This window comes from Heptranchias perlo, chromosome 15 (genome assembly GCF_035084215.1).
Source record: "Heptranchias perlo isolate sHepPer1 chromosome 15, sHepPer1.hap1, whole genome shotgun sequence".
NCBI lineage: Eukaryota > Metazoa > Chordata > Chondrichthyes > Hexanchiformes > Hexanchidae > Heptranchias > Heptranchias perlo.
In genome coordinates this window covers 58,223,966-58,250,781 of record NC_090339.1, presented here as the reverse complement: position 1 = coordinate 58,250,781, position 26,816 = coordinate 58,223,966, and the positions used below count along the sequence as shown (strand labels likewise).

Below are 26,816 nucleotides of genomic sequence, written 5' to 3'. Positions count from 1 at the left end.
TTTTGCATGTGGCAAGTTGATTATTTTATATATGGGAGTCGCAATGAGGAGCAGCACTCACAGTTTTGCCAACACTCACAAATCCTGTGATTTTTGGAAGTACATTTGAATCAAATGGGAAATTTAAAACTATATTTTCTCTGTTTAAATTTCTCGTGTGAAGTATGAATGTTAATAAAATAAAACCCAACAATCACGTGATTCACATGTGAATGGGAACATCAAGTCATGAATGGTTTTGTGCAATAATTCTGTGTTTCAAAAGTATAAAGTGTGAATTAGCCAAGTTAATCACCACCTGTTGTTAAATCATGTGTGGCCCATTCATTGGTGCAGTGCTGAGGGAGTGTTGCATTGTCAGAGGTGCCGCCATTCGGATGAGATGTTAAACCAAGGCCCCGTCTGCCCTGTCAGGGGGACGTAAAAGATTCCATGGAATACACAATCAATGGGAGGACCCTAGGCAAGACAGAGGGTCAGAGGGATCTTGGTGTGCAAGTTCACAGATCCCTGAAGGCGGCGGAACAGGTAGATAAGGTGGTAAAGAAGGCGTATGGGATACTTGCCTTTATTAGCTGAGGCATAGAATATAAGAGCAAGGAGGTTATGATGGAGCTGTATAAAACACTGGTTAGGCCACAGCTGGAGTACTGTGTGCAGTTCTGGTCGCCACACTACAGGAAGGATGTGATCGCTTTGGAGAGGGTGCAGAGGAGATTCACCAGGATGTTACCAGGGCTGGAGCGCTTCAGCTATGAAGAGAGACTGGGAAGATTGGGTTTGTTTTCCTTGGAGCAGAGGAGGCTGAGGGGGGACATGATTGAGGTGTACAAAATTATGAGGGGCACAGATAGGATGGATACTAAGGAGCTTTTTCCCTTCGTTGAGGGTTCTATAACAAGGGGACATAGATTCAAGGTAAAAGGCGGGAGGTTTAGAGGGGATTTGAGAAAGAACTTTTTCACCCAGAGGGTGGTTGGAGTCTGGAACTCACTGCCTGAAAGGGTTGTGGAGGCAGGAACCCTCACAACATTCAAGAAGCATTTGGATGAGCACTTGAAATGCCATAGCATACAAGGCTACGGACCAAATGCTGGAATATGGGATTAGAGTAGACAGGGCTGATGGCCGGCGCGGACACGATGGGCCGAAGGGCCTCTATCCGTGCTGTATAACTCTATGACTCTATGACTATGACTATTTCGAAGAAGAGCAGGAGAGTTCTGGCCAATATTTATCCCCCAAACAACATCACTAAAAATAGATTATCTGGTCATTATCATTTGGTGTTTGTGGGACCTTGCTGTGTGCAAATTGGCTGCCGCATTTCCTACATTTACAACAGTGACTACACTTGAAAAATACTTCATTCACTGTAAAACACCTTGGGATGTCCTGAGGTCGTGAAAGGCGCTGTATAAAGATGCAAGTCTTTCTCTATTGGATGTAGTACGTGGATCCAACCTCTGATCCAAAAGTTTGGACACCCCTGGGCTGGGATATAGGACATTTAGCCTGGGGGACATGATAGTCTTCATCCCTTTTAACTTATCAAGTACCTCCTCCTCTCTGCTTTCAAAAGTTCTGCGGTATTCACTGTACCACCATAATTGGTTAAAGGAATTTTATTACTTGCTAAGCAATCTAGAAAATAAGCAATAAGTGGTTGAACTATTTTCTCTTCACCTACTGTTACTCCACTTCTTTATCTTTTAGAGATCTAACTCTCTCCATCACTAACTATTATGACACTGAAAAATTATTTTGTGCCTAATGCCCTTGGCTATATTCCTCTCTTTGCACCCCATAGACATTTTTAACCCTTTTTAAACGTTTTTGTTAATTCTTTCCAAATTACTTCTCCTCCGTTATCCCTGTAGACTTTATATAGCGGGCCCGAAATCCCAGGGTCCCTACTCTGCCGTCTGAAGTGCTGCAGGGTGGGACTACCAGCCGCCACTGTGCCGTGGAGTTGACCCCTTCCCAAATTGCGGGGAAGGGTCGCAAAAATAGTCTGGGCAAGCCTGTAGAGGCCCATCAGAGGTGCCTGGTTGACTGCCCAGGGGAAACGTGGGAGCAGTACCATGTTGCTCCAGTGAAGCCTTTAATGGGAACACCATCACCTCCACGTTCCCCTCCGAGTCACACACCATCCCGACTAGGAAATATGTCGGCTGCTCCTTCATCGTCGCTGGGTCAGAATCCTGGAACTCCCTTCCTAACAGCACTGTGGGAGAACCGTCACCACACGGACTGCAGCGGTTCAAGAAGAAGGCCCATCACCAACGCCTTATTTCTGCGTTAATTTCTCTGGTCATCCATATTGAAAAATGTTCAGCTTGCATTTATTTCTGTAGAGGTGGGAGTGTTCTTAATATTTTGGGGTTCTTATTATGTGACCTCCTGTTTCGATTGCCTGATGGGGTCGGAGGGGATTTTTTCCCTTTTTGGGCCCGGGTTCTTTTCTCTGATTTTTTTTTTTGCCTCTCCCAGGAGATTACATGGCTGCAGGGGGCGGTGGGGGCATGGTGGGGGGGGTGGGGAAATGTTTAGTCATGAGGTGTAGGGAAGACTTGATGGACCAGCTGGTCTTTTCCTGCCTGTTAATTTCATATGTTTGTATGTTCCTAATGTTTGAACACGTTTTGTTCCTGTAATATTAGTGTTTGTTTGAGCGTCACAGTCTTATCAAGTGAAGGCAAATTAAACTAGTTGGCCCATGGAGACAGAAGTTTCCCCTGAACCTGCCAGGAGTGTGGAGCTTGATTCCTGCCAAAACTAAGATAGAAGTAAATCTGTAGCATTGGGTGTGTTTGGCAATGCAATAATATTGTCAGTGATCCTATCATTACATCCAATTCTGTTTACAAATGGCACATTACCCCCAAAGTTGCCGCCCCTTTTAAGTCACCTCTTTGGAAAACATCTAGACTACTTGTCAACAAATGGGATTCAGGGTTATCAGAAATGCAGCACAGGAATACTGTTTCGGACAGCAAGTGCTGGTAATGGTTCTGCTGTTGCCATTTACAGCTACTCTGGACAGATCTTTTGTTTCTTGTTCCATTACCACCCTCCTTGCCTTGCACAATCATCCCTTGTGTCATTTAATCACACATGCCCTCCACCCTATCACAGACCTTCCCCTTTGTTCTTTCCACCTCCGTCCCCCACCTTTCCCTGCCTCTGTACTTACTTAAAAACTTTAACTCTTTAACATCTTCCAGTCCTGACGAAAGGTCTTCGACCTGAAATGTTAACTGTGTTTCTTTTTCCACAGATGCTGCCTCACTTGCTGAGTGTTTCCAGCTTTTTCTGTTTTTATTTCAGATTTCCAACATCCTCAGTATTTTGCTTTTGACAGAAATACTGTGGGTAGGTGGGCTAGATGGGCCAAAGATCTTCTCCTGCCTAAAACTGTTACTAAGTTAATTAATTTTTTTTTGGCACATTACTAAAGTGTAATGAAAAGTGTGTTCTAATTAACCTTTTCAATAATTCAGGAGTAGTTGCTATTGCATTATAGGAAATGATAGCGTGAATCTGACAGCAAATCCTCCACCTGTGTACAGCCCTCTTAAACCCATCTCTCACACGTCAGATTGCTATTGTTTCGTTAAGAGGTGGGAGGGTGGGAGGGTCGATGTTGTTGGTGCTGTTCTGACAGTTCCTTTCCAACATTTAGCTGGAGAAGCTCATGATATTGCAGGTATACTACTTTATAATACACACGGCATATAAATGAGTCAATCTTTTGAACATTGCTCTGTTCAGCTAACCATTCCGTCAAACAACCTGTTTGTATGTTTAGATTTATCTCACACCTTCAATCATTTATTTCAAGTCACCTTGTAGTTATTATGTTTAACACCGAGCAATTGATCCATTTACAATTTAGCTTATTGTTTGCTTATGATTTGCCCTGACTTTATTGATTATAATTCAACATTGCTCTGTTTAACTGCCAAAACTGCATTACTTCAATTTGATTGCAATGCAGGCCATAGACTCATCGAAATTTACAGCATAGAAGGAGGCCATTCAGCCCATCGTGTCTGCCGGCCGAAAAAGAGCTATCCAGCCTAATCCCACTTCTCAGCTCTTGGACCGTAGCCTTGTAGGTTACGGCACCTCAAGTGCATATCCAAGTATCCTTTAAATGTGATGAGGGTTTCTGCCTCTACCATCCTTTCAAGGCAGTGAGTTCCAGACCCCCACCACCCTCTGGGTGAAAAAAATTCTCCTCAACTCCTTCCTAATCCTTCTACCAATCACTTTAAATCTATGCCCCCCTAGTTATTGACCTCTCTGCTAAGGGAACTGGTCCTTCCTATCCACTCTATCTAGGCCCCTCATAATTTTATACACCTCAATGAAATCTCTCCTCAGCCTCCTCTGTTCCAAAGAAAACAACCCCAGCCTATCCAATCTTTCCTCATAGCTAAAATTCTCCAATCCTGGCAACATCATCGTAAATCTCCTTTGTACCCTCTCGAGTGCAATAACATCTTTCCTGTGATGTGATGACCAGAACTGTATGCAGTACTCTAGCTGTGGCCTAACTAGTGTTTTATACGGTTCCAGCATAACCCCCCTGCTCTTATATTTTATGCTTCAGCTAATAAAAGAAAGTATCCCGTATGCCTTCTTAACCACCTTATCCATCTGTCCTGCTACCTTCAGGAATCTTTGGGCATGCACTCCACTTTTCTGCCCAACTGACCATTCAATTGATATCTTCCTATAGCCTACAGCTTTCTTCCTCACTATCAACCACACAGCCAATTTTTGTATCATCTGCAAACTTTTTAATCATGCCCCCTACATTTAAGTCTCAATCATTGATACACCACAAAAAGCAAGAAACCTGGTATGAGCCTTGCGGAACCCCACTGGAGACAGCCTTCCAGTCACAAAAATACTCGTCGACTACTACCCTTTGCTTCCTACCACTGAGCCAATTTTGGATCCAACTTGCCACTTTCCCTTGGATCCCATGGGCTTTTACTTTTCTGACCAGGCTGCCATATGGGACCTTGTCAAAAGCCTTCCTAAAATCCATGTAGACTACATCAAACATGCTACCCTTATCGACCCTCCTTGTTACAGCCTCAAAAAATTCAATCAAGTTGGTCAGACACAACCTTTACTTAACAAATCCATGCTAACTGTCCTTGATTAATCCGTGCCTTTTCTAAATGACGATTAATGCTGACCCTCAGAATTTTTTCCAATAATTTGCCCACCACTGAGGTTAGGCTGACTGGCCTGTAATTACTCGGCCTATCCCTTTCTCCCTTAAACAATGGTACAACATTATCAGTCCTCCAATCCTCCAGCCTGTAACCAGTGAGGACTGGAAAATGATGGTCAAAGCCTCCGTTACTTCCTCCCTTGCTTCTTTTAACAGCCTGGGATACATTTCATCCGGGCCTGCTGATTTATTTACTTTCAAAGATGTTAAACCCCTTAATATTTCCTCTCTCACTATGTTTATCCCATCCAATATTTCACACTCCTCCCCCTTAACTACAATGTCTGCATCATCTCCCTCTTTTGTGAAGACAGACGCAAAGTATTCATTAAGAACCATGCCCACTTCTTCCGCCTCCACACATAGGTTGCCTTTTTGGTCTCTAATAGGCCCTACTCTTTCCTTAGTTAGCCTCTTGCTCTTTATGTATTTATAAAACATCTTTGGTTTTCCTTGATTTTACTTGACAGTATTTTTTGATGCCCACTCTTTGCTTTCCTAATTTCCTCTTTAATTTCACCCCTGCACTTTCTATACTCCTCTACGCTTTCTGCAGTATTGAGCTTTCTGTGTCTGACATAAGCTTCCCTTTTTTGGTCTTATCCTACCCTGTATGCTCCTTGACATCCAGGGGGCTCTAGATTTGGGAGTCCCACCCTTTTTCTTTGTGGGAACATGTTTACTCTGAACCCCTTGAATCTCCCCCTTGAATGCCTCCCACTGCTCTGACACTGATTTACCTTCAAGTAGCTGATTCCAGTCCACTTTTGCCAAATCACATCTCAGCTTAGTAAAATTGGCTTTTCCCCAATTGAGAACTTTTACTCCTGGTCCATCTTTGTCCTTTTCCATAACTACATTAAATCTAACTGAATTATGATCACTACCACCAAAATGCTGGCTAAAAAAGTTTTCCTGAATGCTTTTTAAGAATTCTGCGCCCTCTATACCTTTTTACACTGGTCCCATCCCAGTTAATATTAGGATAGTTGAAATCCCTAATAAGTTGAAAACCGATAGATGATCGCATTGTATATTCTTCACTCATATACTTCATTTGGAATTCAGTTAAGAATTTCTTACAGGGTTTGATTCTTCATCTTCCAGCACGTGACAGAAAATAGACATTGTGTAGCTAATATAGGGATAAATGTAGATGGTTTTGTCGTTTTGAAGCAATAAGTTAATTTTCAAAACTGGCACCAAATATCAGGTACTATTTTAGGCCCTGGATATGATCACTAAGAGACAATATTACTTTTGATTACCTTTGTAGGATATTTGCCAAGTTAAAAGAACAGGATCACCTTTTGCTGGATTAAAACCTGGTTAAAATGATTCAATAATCAAACCTACACGAACATCTCTTGTATTATTCTCAGTGCCCTCTTAATATTTATGGTAATAACATCCCTTTCTAGAAGTGTACATGGGCTGCATTTCAAACCACGAAACCTCTCAAAGCACATTATTGAGGGAAGATAATTCTTCATAATGTCTATTTTCTTTTTTTTTTCTTTGCCAAATATATATCATAAATATTTATTTAAATAATGCAATCGTTCCTCAGCTGTGAGGAACAAATATAGCCACTGTTGTCCACACACCAGATGATCCAAGTATCATTTCCACAATTCCAGACATATTACGTGCAAAAAGATTCTGCTGCATTGAAACGTATTCCAAATGAAGTATATGAGTGAAGAATATACAATGTGATCACCTACAGCAATCCTAGGGGATTTCAACTGCCCTGATATTAACTGGGATGGAACCAGTGTAAAAGGTATAGAGGGCGCAGAATGCACTGTAAGATAATAGGTGCGAACATTTAATGGATTCACCTGAAATGTGCTGACGATAACTCCCTGAAATATGGAAATCCAGGCTGTTTGTTAACCAGCTAATTAGCCATTCTGCTTTCCAGTTTCTAGGTCTTCCCAATGATTCTACTGCAGGCTTCATTCAGTCACTATGAGCTGCCATCTGTTATACAGATCACATATCCCATTATATAACACTTGCAACCTGTCTCTTGTCCCCAAGCTGCCTGCTGATGTATCTGTAAAACAAATATAATTTTTTTTTTGAAAAGCAGAAACCGGGGTGGAAATTTGTCTTAGGCTGTCATGTACAATGGGCGTTATCGCATTGGCCGGCTGCTAAACCCCCGGACCCGTTTCTACCCCCACATACTTCCATTAAAAGCCCATCAGGATTGCAGATCAGAATGGTCTGCAATGAATCTTATGGCCTTAAAATGACACTGCAAAACAATAGGTACAAACACATACTTTGTTTGTCTAAAGTTCCTCTCTCTGGTTGTTTGAGTAGAGCAATTAACCGATTTATTCTTGACTGTCAATGCGACAGGTAAATTAGCAGAGGTACAAATTTCAGGCGAATGCAGTGGGATCCTGTTGCAGGTAATATGTCTGTACTTGGATCCATCTGTTATGTTCATAACAGTGACTACACTTAGAGGTATAAATTACTTGGATGGTTTATTTGCAAAAATTATATTTTGATATAAATCAGAAAAGAGCACAACATTCAAGTTAAAATAATAGTCCTCATTCTCTCTGTCTCATTATTGCCAGTAATGCACTACAATACCCATTAAAGAATTTGGGTTGTACATTTAAATGTACTGCTGCGATGTGCACAGAGTTCTTTTAGAAACTGCTGCAGAACTGAAATAAGTTCACTTGTCAACGCATGTGGTATAACTGCCCTAGACAGATATTGCTAGTTAATTATTCAACTGAGTAAACTATTTATCCCTCACGCAACATCGCTATAACAGATTGTCTGGTCATTATCACATTGCTGTTTGTGGAATCTTGCTGTGTGAATATTGGCTGCTGCATTTCCTGCATTACAACAGTGACAACAGTTCAAAAGTGTTTAATTGGCTGTAAAACACTTTGGGACGTCCTGAGGGCATGAAAGGTGCTATATAAATGCAAGTCTTTCCTACGATTGGTTGTCAAATAATAAATATCTCCGCATGTTCATCGATGCGCTGAATAAGTTTCTGAGTTTCAACTGACTGTGAATACACAAGAGTCTTTATTTTGATGCAGTTCCAAACTGGCGCAAGGTATTTCTTTATGTAATTCTTTTTCATTCAGTATTGTATATTGGAGGACTCTGCTCAGTTCTGGTCTCCATATTACATAAAGGATATAGAGGCACTGGAGAAGGTGCAAAAAAGGGAAGGGGAGAATACAGGAAGAAATAAAGAAAACCAACAGCAGTGTCAGAAATGCTATCTTGATTCCACTCTGCTGATACTTAGTAAGAACGATGATATGAACGATAACAGAAAGATAGGAGTCACGGTCCATCAGTAAAGAGAAGCTCAAACCCGACTGCTGATAAACCTGGACATGATTAATTGCAAAGTGAAGGTTCTCAAAGCACAAATTCCCTCGCAGAGGAGAGTAACTGGAGCCTAATTAATCACAGTGCGGGAAATACTCTGCAGAATAACAGGCTCAGTGTTGAAAGCAATAATATGCTGTACATCAAGAGATTTCAGAGGTCTGGAAGTATCTGGAATTTGATGGAAACTTCAGAAAACTAAATATTTTTACATTGCTAACATTCTTCACAGCGCCGAGGATTGGCTGTAATTTCTCCAAACTTCCTTTTTTTTGGTGGGTGAGATTCCCTGCCTGGAAAGTAGTTATGCCCCTTTCTCCTTCTCTGATTTCACCCCTCGATGCATGTGCTCAGCACCTCCCAACAGATGAGAATTGTAAAATAGAACTTATATTTATATAGCGCCATTCATAACCTCAGGACGTCCCAAAGTGCTTTACAGCCAATGAAGTACTTTTGAAACGTAGTCACTGTTGTAATGTAGGAAACGTGGAAGCCAATTTGCGCACAGCAAGCTCCCACAAACAGTGATAATGACCAGATAATTTGTTTTAGTGGTGGTGTTTGAGGAATAAATATTGGCCAGGACACCATGGAGAACTCCTCTGCTCTTCTTTGAAATAGTGCCATGGGGTGTTTTATATCCATTTGAGAGGGCAGATGGGTCCCCCATTTCACCAAGCTGATCTTTAAGGTCAAGGTAAGAAAAATGTGGGGGGACGGCATCTTAGTCAGAGATAGGTTTGTCGTCGCACAGGGGAAGTTACAGCATCAGCCGTGGCTCAGTCAGCAGGCGCAAATTCAACTCAGAGGGTACGACATGGTAGCCATTACTGAGTCATGGCTGCAAGACGGCCAGGACTGGGAACTGAATATACCAGGTTGTAAGGTCTATAGGAAGGACAGGGAAACTGGTAGAGGGGGAGGAGTAGCCTTAGTGATTAAGGATGAAATTACTTCAGTGATAAGAGAGGATATAATGAAAGGTAAGCAGGCAGTGGAGAATTTATGGGTAGAATTAAGAAATGGAAAAGGATTTAAGACAGTAGTAGGAGTTGTGTATAGGCCCCCTGGTAACAGCTGTGAAGCAGCAGAATGTATAAATGCAGAGATTAAACAAGCATGTAGCAAAGGCAGTGTGGTTTTAATGGGGGATTTTAATTTTCATATAGATTGGGATAAGCAGACGAGCTCATGTCAGAAAGCTAGCGAATTTCTTGAGTGTGTTCAGGACAGCTTTCTGCAACAATATGTCCTAGAACCAACATGGGGGCAGGCCTTATTAGATTTAATAATGAGTAATGTGACAGATTTAGTTAACAGCCTAACGGTGTGTGAACATTTATCTAATAGCGATCATAATATGATCGAGTTCAACGTTTTGTTTGAAAAGGAGAAATCTGTATCAGCTACTAAGATTCTAAATTTAGAGGTAAGGCCGACTTCAACAGGATGAGACAGAATCTGTTCATAGAATTGTACAGCCCAGAAGGCCATTCGGTCCATCATCCTTGTGCCAGCTCTTTGAAAGAGCTATCCCATTAGTCCCACTCACCCTGCTCTTTCCCCATAGCCCTGCAGATGTTTCCCTTTCAAGTATTTATCCAATTCTCTTTTGAACGTTACTGTTGAATCTGCTCCCACCGCCTTTTCAGGCAGTGCATTCCAGATCATTACAACTCGCTGCTTAAAAAAAATTCTCCTGATCTCCCCTTTTGTTCCTTTGCCAGTTACCTTAAATCTGAGTCCTCTGGTTACTGACCCTCCTCCTAGTGGAAACAGTTTCTCCTTATTTACCCTATCAAAACCCTTTATGATTTTGAACACCTCTATTAAATCGTCCCTTAACCTTCTCTGCTCTAAAGAGAACATGATGTGGAGATGCCGGTGATGGACTGGGGTTGACAATTGTAAACAATTTTACAACACCAAGTTATAGTCCAGCAATTTTATTTTAAATTCACAAGCTTTCGGAGACTTCCTCCGAAGGAAGGAGGAAGTCTCCGAAAGCTTGTGAATTTAAAATAAAATTGCTGGACTATAACTTGGTGTTGTAAAATTGTTTACTAAAGAGAACAATCCAGTCTCTCCACGTAACTGGAGTCCCTCATCCCTGGTACCACTTTGGTAAATTTCCTCTGCAACCTCCAAGGCTTTGACATCCTTCCTAAAGTGTGGTGCCCAGGATTAAACACAATACTCCAGCTGAGGCCTGACCAGCTGATCTCTCACCCTGATAGATACAAGGAAATGGAAAAGAAAAACCGCAGAAAATACTCGCTTTTATGTTACTCTGATGCTGCCCGGTTTTTCAAAAGCGTGAAAAGGCTGTAAGCCAAATGTAAAACTACCAGGACCGGCTTGGACCAGCATCCCAGGAACCTCACTAAAAAAAGGCCTGTCTAAGCGAGCCCCGTGTTTTGGGAACCTAGCGATGTAAAACTGCCTCTGGTTACCTATTGATAAGCACATGGACTCTGGGTAACCCGAGTACCCTGTTAATGGGTAAAACGACAGAAGATCAGTGGTATTCAAAAATGAATTTAACGTGATACAGAACCAGTTTATACCCCTAAGGGGCAAGAGTTCTACTTGCTTAAAAAAAAAGCCACTGACGACAAAAGAGGTAAGGGACAACATAAAACTAAAAGAAAAGGCATACAAAATGCAAAAAATAGCACAGATCCCAACGAGTGGGAAAGATAAAAAGAACAAAGGGTGACAAAACAGACAGTAAGAGCTACAAAAAGAGAGTATGAAAATTAACTTGCACAGGATATCAAAATCAACACAAAAAATGTTTACAATTATGTTAGGAAAAAGAGGGTGGTGAAGAGCAATGTGGGCCCCTTAAAAACCGATAATGGGGATATTGTAAATGAAAATAAGGAAATGGCGGACATGTTAAATAATTACTTTGCGTCAGTATTTACAGTAGAGGAAGAGGATAGCATGCCTGACGCCCCAAGGAAACTAATTTTGAATCAGGGACGGGGACTCACCATGATTAACATAAGCAAATTAACAGTAATGAAAAAAACAATGGCACTAAAGAGTGACAAATCCCCAAGACCAGATGGTTCCATCTCAAGGTTTTAAAGGAAGTAGGTGAGCAGATTGCAGATGCCCTAACTATAATCTTCCAAAGTTCTCTCGATTCAGGAACCGTTCCTGTAGATTGGAAAATTGCACATCTCACTCCGCTATTTAAGAAAGGTAAGAGAGGGAAACCAGGGAATTATAGACCAGTTAGCCTAACATCTGTCATCGGGAAATTACTAGAGTCTATAATTAAGGATAGAGTGACTGAACACCTTGAAAATATCAGCTGAGCAGAGAGAGCCAGCATGGATTTATAAAAGGTAGGTCCTGCCTGATGAACCTGATTGAATTTTTTGAAGAGGTGACTAAAGTAGTGGACAGGGGAATGTCTTTGATAAAGAAGGCATTCGATAAAGTCCCTCATAAGAGACTGTTAGCTAAAATTGAAGTCATGGAATTGAGGGCAAATTATTGACCTGGTTAGGAAATTGACTGAGCGGCAGGAGACAGAGAGTAGGGATAATGGGCAGGTACACAAATTGGCAGGATGTGACTAGTGGTGTCCCACAGGGATCCGTGTTGGGCCTCAACTATTCACTGTGTTTATTAATGACTTAGATGACGGGATTGAGAGCCACATATCCAAGTTTGCCGATGACAAAGATAGGCAGTATTGTAAGCAATGTAGATGGAAGCATAAAATTTATAGAGATATTAATTAAGTAAATTGGCAAAACTGTGGCAAGTGGATTTCAGTGTAGGCAAGTGTGAGGTCATTCACTGTGGACTTAAAAAGGATAGATCAGAGTACTTTCTAAATGGTGAAAAGTTCGAAACAGTGGAGGTACAAAGAGATTTAGGGGTCCGTGTACATAGATCATTAAAATGTCATGGACAGGTACAGAAAATAATCAAAAAGGCTGAAGGAATGCTGGCCCTTATATCTAGAGGACTAGAATACAAGGGGGTAGAAGTTATGCTACAGCTATACAAAGCCCTGGTTAGACCACACCTGGAGTACTGTGTTCAGTTCTGGGCACCGCATCTTAGGAAGGATATATTGGCCTTCGAAGGAGTGCAGTGTAGATTTACTAGAATGATACCTGGACTCCAAGAGTTAAATTACAAGGAGAGATTACACAAACTAAGGTTATATTCCCTGGAATTTAGAAGATATTAATGGGTGATTTGATCGAAGTTTTCAAGATATTAAGGGGAACTAATAGGGTAGATAGAGAGAAACTATTTCCGCTGGTTGGGGATTCTAGGACTAGGGGACATAGCCTAAAAATTAGAGCCAGAACTTGCAGGAGTGAAGTTAGGAAACACTTCTACTTGCAAAGGGTGGTAGAAGTTTGGAACTCTCTTCCGCAAGCGGCAATTGATGCTAGCTCAATTGTTAATTTTAAATCTGAGATTGATAGATTTTTGTTAACCAAAGGAATTAAGGGATATGGGGCTAAGGCACCCGCCTTAGCCCCAGTTAGGTCACAGATCAGCCATGATCTCACTGAATGGCGGAACAGGCTCGAAGGGCTAAATGGCCTACTCCTGTTCCTATGTTCAGTGGGTAACACTTCACCTCTGAGTCAGAAGGGTGTGGCTTCAAGCCCCACTCCAAAGACTTGGGCAAAAAATCCAGGCTGGCAGTCCAATGTAGTACCGAGGGTGCACTGCACTGTCAGAGGTACCGTCTTTTGGATGAGCCTGCTCTCTCAGGTGGATGTAAAAGATCCCAAGGCACTATTTCGAAGAAGAGCAGGGGCGTTCTCCCCGTGTCCTGGCCAACATTTATTCCTCACATTGCGGGCACATGTCAGAAAAGGATGATTAGCAAACTAGTAGGTAATTTAAACAGGAGCCATCTCTAATACACTTGACTTCGACTGCCCTTTATCATCAGTAAGAGAATACAAAAACCAACTACTCGTCTGATCCATTTTTGATAGTTGGTGAAGCGGTTTGAGACATAAACCAGTTGTAACAAAGAAAATGCTTGGCGGTGCTCGCTCAGTGTTACTTTAAACATTTTCTGGGAAAACAGATCTATCAGATTGGCTTCAGGGCTTTACATGTGCTAGCTGAGCTTGTGTTGTGAGGTGGTGTTTGGAAGCTTTGTGATGCTGAGAATATACTGTTCCCACAAAAGCTCTGAATGGATAGGAGCATCCATCTTTAATGACTTTTTTTGTGTGAGTTTTCAAGGTGAGGGATGTCAATGTTGGGCAATGAAACTCCTTCCATTTTGGGCACCCAGAGCTAGCACCAAGCAATCTCAGGTCAGGTCACCTTTACTCTTCCCTAACAATGTGCATCAGACCCAACCTCAGAAGAGCCAACCCTACTGGACCAGAGTGGTATTTTGAGCCCATTCTGTGACATCTCCTGAGTGACATTATCAACTGATGCAAATTAGGTGCAGTTTCGTTCTGTGGGGGACTACACCCAACAGGACTTGCATTATGACTGCCACAATTATTATTCAGGCAAATAGACATTTTAAGAAATCAAAGGCCACTCCATATTTAGTCTCAAATAGGTTTTACAATTGGACCATCAAAGTATTTGTAAGCTTCCAACTTACTTGTTCATATTTTACACACTTTAAATTACACAAAACAAATCTGGGAACATCAGTAGAATTATTCGCATATATTTCATTCCAGCTACTTATATTAGCATTTAACACCTCTACCTATTAAATCGATTAGGTACTAACACTTAGAAATGAAATCCAACAATGTTGCTATCCCTTCAGACTGTAAAAGACTGAAAAGTTCACCCCTGATGTGTGGTCCAAGAACTACAATATTAGAGCACTGAGTTCTACATAAGAGACGCAAAAGAGTCAGTTGTAGCTCAATGGCAGCACTCGCGCCTCTGAGTCAGAAGGTTGTTGGTTCAAGTCCAACTCCCAGGACACCCAAGTGTAGTACTGAGGGAGTGCTGCACTGTTGGAGGTGCCATCTTTTGGATAAGACCTTAAACCGAGGGCCTCGTCTGCCCTCTCAGGTGAGGGTGAAAGATCCCCGGGCATTATTTTGAAGAAGAGCTGGGGAGTTCTCCCCGGTGTCCTGGCCAATATTTATCCCTCAACCAACATCACTAAAAAAATAGATTATCTGGTTATCACATTTCTGTTTGTGGGACCTTGTAGTGTGCAAATTTGCTGCTGTTTTTCTCTACATTACAACATTTCAACAGTCCTTCATTGGCTATAAAGCGCTTTGGGACGCCCTGAGGTTATTAAATTGTGCTACAGAAATGCAAGTCTTGCTTTTTAAAAAAAATCTCAATCCCATTCTTGACCGATGCTTTCCTTAGAGGTGAGTTTGAGTTGGATCATTTGGAGAAGAAAGGAAAAAGGAGGCGGGGGGGGGAGCATCCCCCTTCTACACTGGAAAAAACCTTCTGGAACAACACGGACACTCTGCGTGGAACTGTCTGCTTTCTGGATGATCCAACTATTCCAGCTCAGTGGGTGGGTGGTGGGAGGAGGGGATAAAAAGAGTGTGTGGGGGAAGAGGAGAAAATTAGATTAACGGCAGTTACAGACTAAAGTATTTATTGGAAAAACTTTATGACTGGATCCGCTGTTTATATTTAGAATTCAGTTATAAAATTGTATTTTTTGTGCTGAGGACTCGTGAGACACAGAACAGCAGTTAAAAATCAAGGGGAATATTATAAAGGTCCGTCTGTCTGCTGGAGAGACAGAAATATCTTCCAGATAAAACCCTTTTAAGTCGTACGGTTTTCAGTCACTTAGCTCTACATTTAATGAAACAAATAATTGTGTTCAAATCCCTCCAAGACCTCGCCCTTCTCTATCTCTGTAACCTCCTCCAGTCCTACAATCCTCCGAGATCTCTACGCTCCTTCAATTCTGGTCTCTTGCCCATCCCCGATTTCCCTCGCTCCACCATTGGCGGCCGTGCCTTCAGCTGGTTAGGCCCTAAGCTCTGGAATTCCCTCCCTAAACCTCTCTGCCTCTCTCCTCCTTTCAGTCGCCTCTTAAAACCTACCTCTTTGACCAACCTGTCCTAATATCTCTTTATGTGGCCCGGTGTCAATTTTTTGTCTGGTAACGCTCCTGTGAAATGCTTTGGGATGTTTTACCAAGTTAAAGGCGCTATATAAATGCAGGTTGTTCTTGTTGTTGATCCTGCCAGACAAAGACTAAGGGCATTTTAGGGTTTCATGAATGCACAATTATAATTCACAAAAAGTAATTCTCTTACTTTCCTCCCCACACAGAGATTATATTATGGCTACGGGACTGCCAGATGTAAGGCAGGCTTCAGAGGCTGAAGAATTCAATGAAGAATGTTCAGGTACATCATTTCCGATTTACCCATTTAACGTTTTCAAAAGTCGAAAGAGCTCTTTGTTGAACCTAGCTGCCCGGGCTCTCATCTGTTGAGCAGTGAGTAATGTATATATTGTGGTGAAAAGTCAGTGATAGTCTTCACATGATTTCAACCGAAAACGAGTATTTCCCTTGGCAAAAGTTACTGACCTTCTACAGGGTTCACCAGCTGTTCAAACCAGCAGTTTGACTTGCCAACATCATTACAACAGGAAAATAAACCCAATATCCTCCGATCCTTCCAAGATGCTGCCTTGTATACTTTGCAATCCGATTGACATGGCCCTCACCAAGTTTCCTGATTTCAACTGTCAATGGTACCAGGACTTTTGTGTCAGTTGACTTGTTTATCTATGCACACTTGAGGGCACTGGGAATCCAAATTGAATAAGAAAATAAAGAAAGTTCTGACACATACCAGTTGAACTGTTTTTTCACTATATGGTATACAAAGTCTTCTAGACATCAGTATTCAGCTAAACCAAACACTGTCCAGTGAAGCAGCTTAAATCTGTCATCCTTCCATTTGAAGTTAAAGTCCTTCCCACACACATTCAAATCTTCCCAGAAGGTGGTACTGTGACCATCTTGAGTTTGAAATTAATTGCATTAAGACCCTGACATCTAGTATAGGGCAGTGTCTTTTTTTTAATGTGACCACCTCATAGAATCATAGAATGGTTACGGTGCAGGAGGCCATTCGGCCCATCAAGCCCATGCCGGCTCCTTGTAGGAGCAATCCAGTTAGTCCCATTCCTCCGCTCTTTCTCTGTAGCCCTGCAAATTTTTTTCCCTTCGAGTATTTAATCCAATTCCTTTTTGAAAGCCTCGATTGAATCTGCTTCCACCACCCTTTCAGGCAGCGCATTCCAGGTCATAAGTACTCGCTACGTAAAAAAGTTTTTCCTCGTGTCGGCTTTGGTTCTTTTGCCAATCACCTTAAATCTATCTCCTCAGGTTCTCGAGCCTTCTGCCAATGGGAACAGTTTCTCTTTATTTACTTTATCTAAACCCTTTATGATTTTGAACACTTCTAGCAAATCTCCTCTTAACCATCTCTGCTCTAAGGAGAACAATCCTAGCTTCTCCAGTCTATTCATGTTACTGAAGTCCCTCTTCCCTGGAACCATTCTAGTAAATCTTTTCAGCACCCTCTCTAAGGCCTTCACATCCTTCCTAAAGTGCGGTGCCCAGAATTTAACACAATACTCCAGTTGTGGCCGAACCAGTATTTTTTATAAAGGTTCAGCATAATTTCCTTGCTTTTGTACTCTATGCCACTGTTTATAAAGCCCAGGATCCTGTATGCTTTTTTAACCACTTTCTCAACCTGTCCTGCCACCCTCAAAGATTTGTGCACATACACCCCCAGGTCTGCCTGTCCCTGCACCCGCTTTGGAATTGTACCATTTGTTTATATTGCCTCTCCTCATCTTCCTGCCAAAATGTATCACTTTGCACTTCTCTGCGTTAAATTTCATCTGCCACATGTCCATCCATTCCACCAGCTTGTCTATGTCCCCTTGAAGTCTATCACTATCCTCCTCACTGTTTACTACACTTCCAAGTTTTGTGTCATCTGCAGATTTTGAAATTGTGCCCTGCACACCCAAGTCCAAGTCATTAATATATATCAAAAAAAGCAGTGGTCCTAGTACTAACCCCTGAGGAACATCACTGTATACCTTCCTCCAGTCCGAAAAACAACTTCAGCTGAACCATGCCCAGCCAGTGCCCCCTTGCTGCAGTGCCTCCCTTTCCCAAACAGTAAGGACCAACTAGACCTCCGCTCTAGACTTGATGTGGTGGTTAAAGGAGGACAATGTACGACAGGGCAATCCCCTGTGACAACATCTCCCACAGTTGACAATGTTAACAGACATGCCCTGGAAAGGAGGTGCCATCCATCTGTAAGAGAACGGGGCCCGAAATTTCCTCGGAGCTGCTCCTGCACTGTCGCCGTAACTTTTGCCGAAATCCCGTTGGCAGCGGAGTGGGAGCAGGTCTGAGGAAATTCCAGGCCCTGGTCTGAGGACAGGCGGATGACAGAGCAATCTACTTGGCACGTCAATTGATAGGAACTAAGGACACCAAAGTTAGATATGAAACAATTCCTAATCACAGTACAGGAGACTGGGCTGCAATGGGGGAACTTGCTCTTGCTCTTGCTCCCTTTGTCAAGATGCTATCCAACTAGTAAGCTGATGTCTTGATCATTAGGTTATTCTCTCAGCCGAGTATTCATCCAAGGTAGACAACACAACAGCGGATGCTTTCAGTCATCCTCATGAGTGGATGACCAGAGTTCAGGAGATGTGGGTACCCGGGAATAGACCTGTTCTCCTCTCCTGACAGCCATCAGCTCCTTTATTTCTTCTTGAGAACAGAGGGCGTACGAGCATAGAGGCTGGGCTCTTTCCCTGGACACTGAGGCCCCGAAATTCCATGGGGATTCTACCAATGTCCCAGTGTTGATGCCATTTCCCTGGGAGTTCTGGCGGAAGATCAGGAGAATCCCCGCAAAACTTCAAGGCCTCGAATTTCTGCTGCACATTTTCCCTGTTTCCCTTGATCCCTAGAAATTCGAAACACATGAAACTGCTATACTGGTGACCACATATTGGCCCCACACACATGAATGGCTTTTGGACACAACAGCAGTGAGCAGAGGATTCTTCTCAGAGTTGGGGAGGGTCGAAGCTCCCATCTGATCCAGGAGGCATTCTGGTTGACTGCTTGGTTGTTGAAAGATGAAGGCCATTTGGATCTCCTTTCCCTGATGGTGGATACCTTGACTGGTTTCCAGAGAGTATTCACTAATAGAGGAGGTAAAAGGGAAAGTGCCTGCACAGTGGTGTTCTAATGGTGCTAAGTCAGTTATTCCCATCTCATGTGCTGTCCAGCATATTATGGAGTATCTCCAGCATTGGTCCAAACTGATTCAAAACCTGGTTTTATTCGGGTTCATTTTATAACTGTTTTAAATCTTTCCTGCATTTGGAACATTGATCACCCATTGGCACCCTGTTTTGGGCCAGCTATTTGCAAATTGTGGCCAGTTTAGTCTTCACTGGGCAACTAACTTAGTTCTTCCATGTACCTGCCGTTGATTCTCTTTGTGCGTGCGAGTTGAAGTTTCTTACGTGGATGACTGCACTGTGGTTAGTTCTGGGTTTTGCTGCCTGAGCGCGTGAACTTATTGTAGATCAGCTGTATTTGGGTGGTCCATGGTTCCCACCCAGAATCTTTACCTCAAGTTGCTTCCCTGTTTCATCTGGGTCCAGAAACTGTTGTTCCATTGTGTTATCCACCAGCGTACAAGTTAGAACTGGAACACCTGCATAGAATCATAGAACCGTACAGCATAGAAGGAGGCCATTTGCCCATCGCGCCTGTGCCGGCCCTTTGAAAGAGCTATCCAATTAGTCCCGTTGTGGATATGGAGGTGTAGTGGTTAAGTTACTGGACTAGTAATCCAGAGAATGAGTTCAAATCCCACCATGGCAGTTTGAGAATTTGAATTCAGTTTAATTAAGCTGGTATCAGTAAAAGTGACCCTGAAGTTGTCGGATTGTGGTTAAAAACCCAATTGGTTCACTAATATCCTTTTAGGGAAGGAAACCTCCCATCCTTACCTGGTCTGGCCTATATGTGACTCCTGTCCCACACCAACGTCCTTGACTCTTGGCTGCCCTCTGAAATGGCCTAGTAAGACACTCAGTTATACAAGGTCAACTCGGGATGGGCAATAAATGTCGGCCTTGCCAGTGACGCCCACATCTCGAGACTGAATAAAGGAGAAAAAAAAAGTTCACACACCCCTGCTCTTTCCCCATAGCCCTGCAATTTTTGTCCTTTTCATGTATTCCCTTTTGAAAGTTACTATTGAATCTGCTTCCACCAGGCAGCTACTTGTAGAGCCCAGAGTATATTAGGAGCCAGAAATAACTGGCACCGACATCTTACAGATGCTCAAGTTGTTTGTGTTAAATCCCTTTCTCCACCATTTTAACAGAAGATTTAACCTATTTAAAACAAAGAGATTAAATCGCAGCGAAGGGAATTTGACATCAGTGCGTTAAACGTTTCTTCGATAACACGGCTTGCAGTGATTTCTGTGCTCAGGTCTCTCAAAGCAGTAAATAGCCAAATGTATGGCTGAGTATGTTATTACATTGCTACACCATCTTGCAGGGAAGAAGCCCTGGAGGTAAGGTTAAAGGTCATTCCTCTCAATCCACAGCTGCTTCCTGGGCATTTCTTAGCCTGGTTCCAGTCGATAGCGTCTGCCAGGCTGCCACATGCAGAAATCCTCACAGGCTTACTCGACGTTACTGCCTCAGTTTAACCACAGCACATGGGAATGCTTTTGGCAGATCAGTCCAATAAGCTGATGACTCCACAGCGTAGTGGAATTCCCCCCCACCCTCCTAAATTTATACTACTTTGGTGTTTGGAAGGTGTGGAATGAAGAAGAAAGATGGATTATTTACCTGGGTAATAAAGGGTGCAATAGCCTAGTGGTTGTGGTTCTGGACTAGCAACTCAGAGGTCAAATCTCACCAAGCCAAGCCCTGAAATTGAATTCTGGTATTTTGTGGACTGGCACCAGGAAAATGACCATGAAAGCTGTTGGATTGTTGTAATGCCCCTTCAGGGATAGGATCTGCCACACTTACCCGGTCTGGACTACATGTGATTCCTGTCCCACACCATGTGGTTGACTCCAAGTGCCCTCAGGGCAACTAAGGATGGGCAATAAATACTGTCCTGGCAATGTTGGCCACAACCCAACAACAAATGTATATTAAAAAAAAATGGTAGGTTCTTCTTCATTGAATAATATCCATCCTCCACATATCAGACTTCTGCCCTGCCGGGGTAAAGCTTTGGATGGGGAAGATGGGCCCGATGAGCCCCCACAGCAGCCAGCGTGCCTCCTTTAACTGGATGTACCAGATGCTGCTGTTCCATCAGGTCGGAGACAGGGAAACTACCAGCCTGGCAGACCCCTCCCCCAGGCCACGCCCTCTCTAGCGCATGTGACCTTGTTTGAAGCTTACAGATGTTCCACCAGGATGGAAACCGGCGGGGCGGGTGGGGGGGGGGGGGCGGTAGGTACAGTGGGGGAGGCTGGGATCTGGCATATCTGGGTCCCAACCAATTCCCGGCCCCTGTACCCAATCCTGCCAGATTTATGACAAGGGTTCCCCAGATAGGGGGTGCAGATTTGAAGGCGCACGCCTATCTGTAACACAATGACATTCACCTTTATGCTCAGTGCATTTTTTTCGCCAGTATCTTTCTCCTATGTTGTGTGGACGATGCATGTCATTTTAGGAATGAATATGACCCTCCTGGCCAGGTAATCAATCTGTTCTCTATGTTGGAAGGTGAGGCCTAGCTAGGGGTGGGAATAAGTGAGCTTGAGGGGGCGGGGGTTGTGCGTTGCAATAATTGCAGAGCTGCACTGTTAGAAAGAAATGAACAAGAATCAAGCATCATTTCTCCTTGTTATATTATTTGCTTCTGAGCCGTTTAATTCAGTGGAGGATTTCCCCTGAGCATTGCGAATGTGTTTATGGAGAGCACATATACGATTTTGTTACAGAGACTAAATAAGAAATGTTCCCCCGTCGTTGGATCAAACATGCATTGCTACATGTTAATTAACAAAATGTGTTCACATACATAAAATGGCATGGTCCCTGAACTTATGCCATGGGGTACAAGGCCTCCATGGCCCCGCCCCTCAATATCCCTGTACCCTCCTCCAGCCCTACAACCCTCCGACAACTCTGCGTTCCTCCAATTCTGACTTCTTGTGCATTCCCCACTCACTTCGCCCCACCATTGGCGGTCGTGCCTTCAGCTGCCTCGGCCCTGAGCTCTGGAATTCCCTCCCTGAACCTCTCCGCCTCTCCACACCTCTCTCCTCTTTTAAGACGCTCCTTAAAACCTACCCCTTTGACCAAGCTTCCTGTCCTAATGTCTTCTTTGGCTGTGGAGCGTTTTCACTATGCTAAAGGCGCCATATAAATGCAAGTCGTCGTTATTGAATACTTAACACCTTTAAAATTCCTCTGGCTGTTAATTTGGTCACTTGAAAATAAATGGGTTAACATGTCCACTAGTAAAATGCGGAGATGAATATCAGACAAACATTCGAGCACTCGCACACTTGTATCCCATGGTATAATTTCAGGGCCAAGGTTTTTTTTTTAAAGTGCTCAAGTACTTCAACAAAATAAAAAGGCAAATCTATAATTAAACACTAATGTAGTGAAGTGGTAACATCATGTGGTGAAGACCAGATTCCAATGGGCTCTTGTCTTGAATGGCCCTCTGTACAGGCCAGGTCACAGGCAGGACAAGCAGAGCTTCAAATCACTGTTTGTTTCCATAACTGGCTGCTTTGTGAACTTTTAAGTTAGCCCCAGATGGGAGCTCACTGCAGTGCAGTCCAGCGAAGTCTGCAGCACAGATTTACTGGACAGAAATGGAGAAACAGTCTGTTGTTGTCTAGGCCGCACTGAGCAGTCAGAATGGCTCATCGAAATGAACAATTAAAATAACACTCACGTGTTTCATTCCTGGCCCGGGGAGACTGAATTACCCGGGACCTGTTGGCAGTCTAAGGGTTAACGAGGCACACCAGTTTCAATCAGGTTAAAAAAACTCCATTGCTTTCCCAGCAATATTATCAAGCGGTTTTATTATATGAACTGTTATGGGTAGGCAGATAAAATGCAGCCAAAAAAATATATATTCGACAAGAAAAAAGCCTAATCGTGCAGCTGGATCCAGATAATGGCTGCACACCAAAGAGTTTATGTTCTCTTGGTAAGAAACACTGATGGCATCGCACCTATGGATAAAGTTGTGCCAATGTCCTTAAAATATTCAGCGTAAATTAAACTGCCTGGCGAGTCACCATTGAATAACTGCATGAAACATTCCTTAAGCATGAAGTAATGTTTGGTTGATTCACTTAGCAAAGTTATTGACAATGTCGATGTACGTTCATTGATCTAATTGAGCCCCCAATTATTCCTACTGCTCGATAGATATCTGTATGATTGAGTGGAGATGTTGAGGGAATGTTTCCTTTGTACATGCAACTTCAGCACAATTGAGGTGTTTAAGATGATTAAAGGAGTTGATAGACAGGATAGAGAGAAACTATTTCCTCTGGTGGGGGGAGTCCAGAACAAGGGGCCATAATCTTAAAATTAAAGCTAGGCAGTTAAGGGGTGATGTCAGGAAGCATTTCTTCACACAAAGGGTAGTGGAAATCTCTCCCCCAAAAAGCTGTTGAGGCTGGGGGTCAATTGAAAATTTCAAAACTGAGATTGATAGATTTTTATTGGACAAGGATATTAAGGGTTACGGAACCCAGGCGGGTAGATAGAGTCAAGATACAGATCAGACATGATCTAATTGAATGGCAGAACAGTCTGGAGGGGCTGAATGGCCTCCTCCTGTTCCTTTGATCCTACTCCTATGTTCAGTGTATTATTACGAGGGGAACTTTTCAATCGTACTCAACACAATGTCTAAAATAGTCACAATTCCAAACAGTGAAAGGATTTTTTCCAATAAAATTTTGAACAGGCCATGTTTTGGTATTATTTGATTGCTAAGCTCAAATACAGCAACTTCTCATCAGCACCTGATGAAACAACATTTTTTCTAATGCTCATCGAGGTGAGGATATGGTAGTGCCGAGCAATGGAACTCTTCCTATTTCCTGCACTAATTGTCAGCATCAGGAATTCTCAGGTCAGCGAAAGTACAGCCAGGTGCAGAGTAAAAACTCATTCCAGTCTTCCCTTAGGGTTGCCAACTCTGCTTGGACGTATTCCTGGAGCTTTCATTACATGAAATCCACCTCCAATCCACCTTGCCCAGTCAAACAGCTTTATTCCCCCCATTTCCAATATGTTTAGAACTAATAAATAAAAGTGTTCAAATAAAATGGAAAAAACACAGTTGTTTTTAACGCCCCTATGATTTTTTTTCTCCTGGGTGTTGCTCACAGCAGTGTCCGGGAGATTAACCTTTAATTCCTGGAGACTTCAGGGCAATCCCAGAGGGTTGGCAACCCCAACAATGTGTCTCAGCCCCGACCTCTGAAGATCACTAGTGGGACACTTTTTCTCTCCATTTCCCACACCAGCCATCTTGTGATCTTTCTGAGTGAGAGTGACAATGTGTCCCAAATTTGGGACAGTTTTGTGATTTAGGCCCACCTGCGCCAGGAACTAGATTGAGGCTGATCAAAACTCATTTCACATTGGACCCCATACAACCAGCAGATAATGGAGTCCTTCACCCTATTAATCAGGGGTGAATTTGAACCCAGGTCCCAGCTGTGAAAGGCTAGCTGTCTAAGCCACTGCACCATCCAAGATCACCATCTTGCATTATTATAGTGCTTTAGCTGCAGCTTTCTGTTCAGGTCCAGCAGTATGAGCTAAAGTGGAATCTCCAGCTGTAATAAACGTTTAGTAAAATACTTTCACCTCTTCAGTGAATTCACACACAGTTTCTGCCTTCTCAGCATAACTTTTCTCTCTGGGGGGATGGGTGGGTCGCAGGTCAAAGAATTCAACCACCAGTAGGAGTCAAGACGTTTGTGTTTTAATTAAGTGCGAGAGACACTTGCAATGGAGTCTCTTGTTTCCCGAAGGTTATGTGTCGATCCTTTCCTGTATACAAGTTTGGCAATTTTCTAACCAAAACATTGTGGGCTCTTAGAATGAGATTTTCTGCAAGCTAATTACATATGAGGAAAGATGTAGCTAGCAGTGCAGGCCCGGGGAAGAAAAATCTGATTTCACAAAAAGAGAAAGGTACTGAGTACTGCTATGCTTTTCCGTCACCTTTTGTTACAGATAACAATAATGGGTGACTGTTGAAACCCCATCAGCCAGCACAAGTACCCTTCTCTATTCCAAAGTAATTACATGGCATTTCTGTGTAACTTTTTGGAATTGCTTCCAGACTCGACAGGAACAGACCTTGAAGTGGCAAGTTGCTTCTCATGTTTGCGTGCCAGTGTCGGATTAGATTGCAAGACAAACAGAAAACGTTTCAAGGCTGGAGTTAAATCAATCAAGGACAATACGATGAGGGGAAGTTGGAGAGGGTACTGGTTTTACAAATGACAGCTTTTAACGCTATAAAGACGATAAAAGCTCAGCACTACAATGCCCATCCATCTGGCTGTTGCATCTTGTGTGCTTTTAGCTGGTGGTGGTAATAATATTACCTATATGTATAAAATCCGTTAAAGTTACAAGTCAATAGAATAAAATTCAAGGCAATCTAATCTCACGGCGACAACTAAAATTCCAAATTAATCAAAGCCTTACTCTCAAATCTGGTAGAAACATGTATCAAGCCCAAATAAAATTCAAACTGATCTAAGCTTAGATTTGACGAGATAGATTTTTGTTAGGCAAGGGTACCAAGGGATCTGGAACCAAGGTGGGTAAATGGAGTCAAGATACAGATCAGCCATGATCTAATTGAATGGCGGAACAGGCTCGAGGGGCTGAATGGCCTACTCCCGTTCCTATGTTCCCATGTATGTCCCTATGCATGTTCATATTTTCCCGTGCATGTTTCCATGTATGTTCCTATGTATGTTCATATGTTTCCATGCATGTTTCCATGTATGTTCCTATGTATGTTCCTGTGACTAGTTTGGGTTTAGTGTTTGTCTCGACTGGTTTTCAGTCCAAGACTTTCCTAAAGTTGAATTTTGCCTGTGTCCTTTCTCGTAGGTACACACCTGTCTTTCTCCGACCATCTAATACCCCGGGAGCAAGCTTTCAACTCCTGGCAATTAGTAGGTGGTGTACTTGATCCGTTTTGGCCAGTGGCTGATTGGTGTGCGGTGTCCTTGCTGATGTGGGTTAAATCGCCCACTTACTTCTGCAGCAGGCTCAACGCTCAGGCTTCAGATTTGGATTTGGATTTATGTCGAGCTACATTTTTGAGCCTCTGAAGCTGAACTCTGCATATCTAAATATTCACCCCTAGCATCTGATTTATTAGAACATTAGCAGCTTAGCAACTTGGAAAGATTTATTACACTATTGCCTGGTAACCTTTTTGGCCTGGCTCTATCTGGTGCGGTGAAGATTTGTTGGACTCGCTGATGAAGGGGCACAGGCATCATACATCACAACATCCTGCCAGCCAGATGTGCAATGCATCTCATCTGTTCCCAGCAGGACTGTTTGGGTGGTGTAGACATCTTGACTTACTCTGTGGTATCGCATTGTGGAGTAGCTCGCAAATGCTACTTTGCATCTGGATTTGCTAAATTCCCTATTTTAACCCCCCCGCCACAAGTGCCCAATGAGAACGGGGCATGCGGGGGGTTTAAAATATTGGTAGTATGACGCTCACCTGGAGCCCCGCGTCAATCTGAGGTCCCCATCTGCCCTCTCAGGTGGACGTAAAATTACCCACAGCACTACTCAAAAGAAGAGCAGGGGAGTTCTCCCTGGTGTCCTGCTTAACATTTATCCCTCAACCACCAATCACTTAAAAAAAAAAGATTATCTAGTTATTTATTTCATTGCTGTTCGTGGGACCTTGCTGTGCGCAAATTGGCTACCGATTTTCCCTACATTACAACAACGACTCCAATTCAAAAAGTACTTAATTGGCTGTAAAGCGCTTTGGGACATACTGAGGTCATGAAAGGCGCTGTATAAATGCAAGTTCTTTCTTCCTTTGAAGTGTTAA

The 26,816-nt window shown here is 42.9% G+C and overlaps 1 protein-coding gene across 3 annotated transcripts in view; it reads left to right on the top strand.

The window, feature by feature from the left end:
* The window catches only part of zgc:66433 (uncharacterized protein LOC321250 homolog), a 125,542-nt gene that overhangs the window by 56,110 nt on the left and 42,616 nt on the right, over window positions 1–26,816 (top strand). For all 3 annotated transcript variants that reach the window (XM_067997303.1, XM_067997302.1, XM_067997304.1), the window contains exon 2: window positions 15,941–16,017. In XM_067997303.1, coding sequence (XP_067853404.1) covers window positions 15,951–16,017 — 67 coding nt within the window. In that variant the 5' untranslated portion in view covers window positions 15,941–15,950. The remainder of the gene's footprint in view (window positions 1–15,940; window positions 16,018–26,816) is intronic.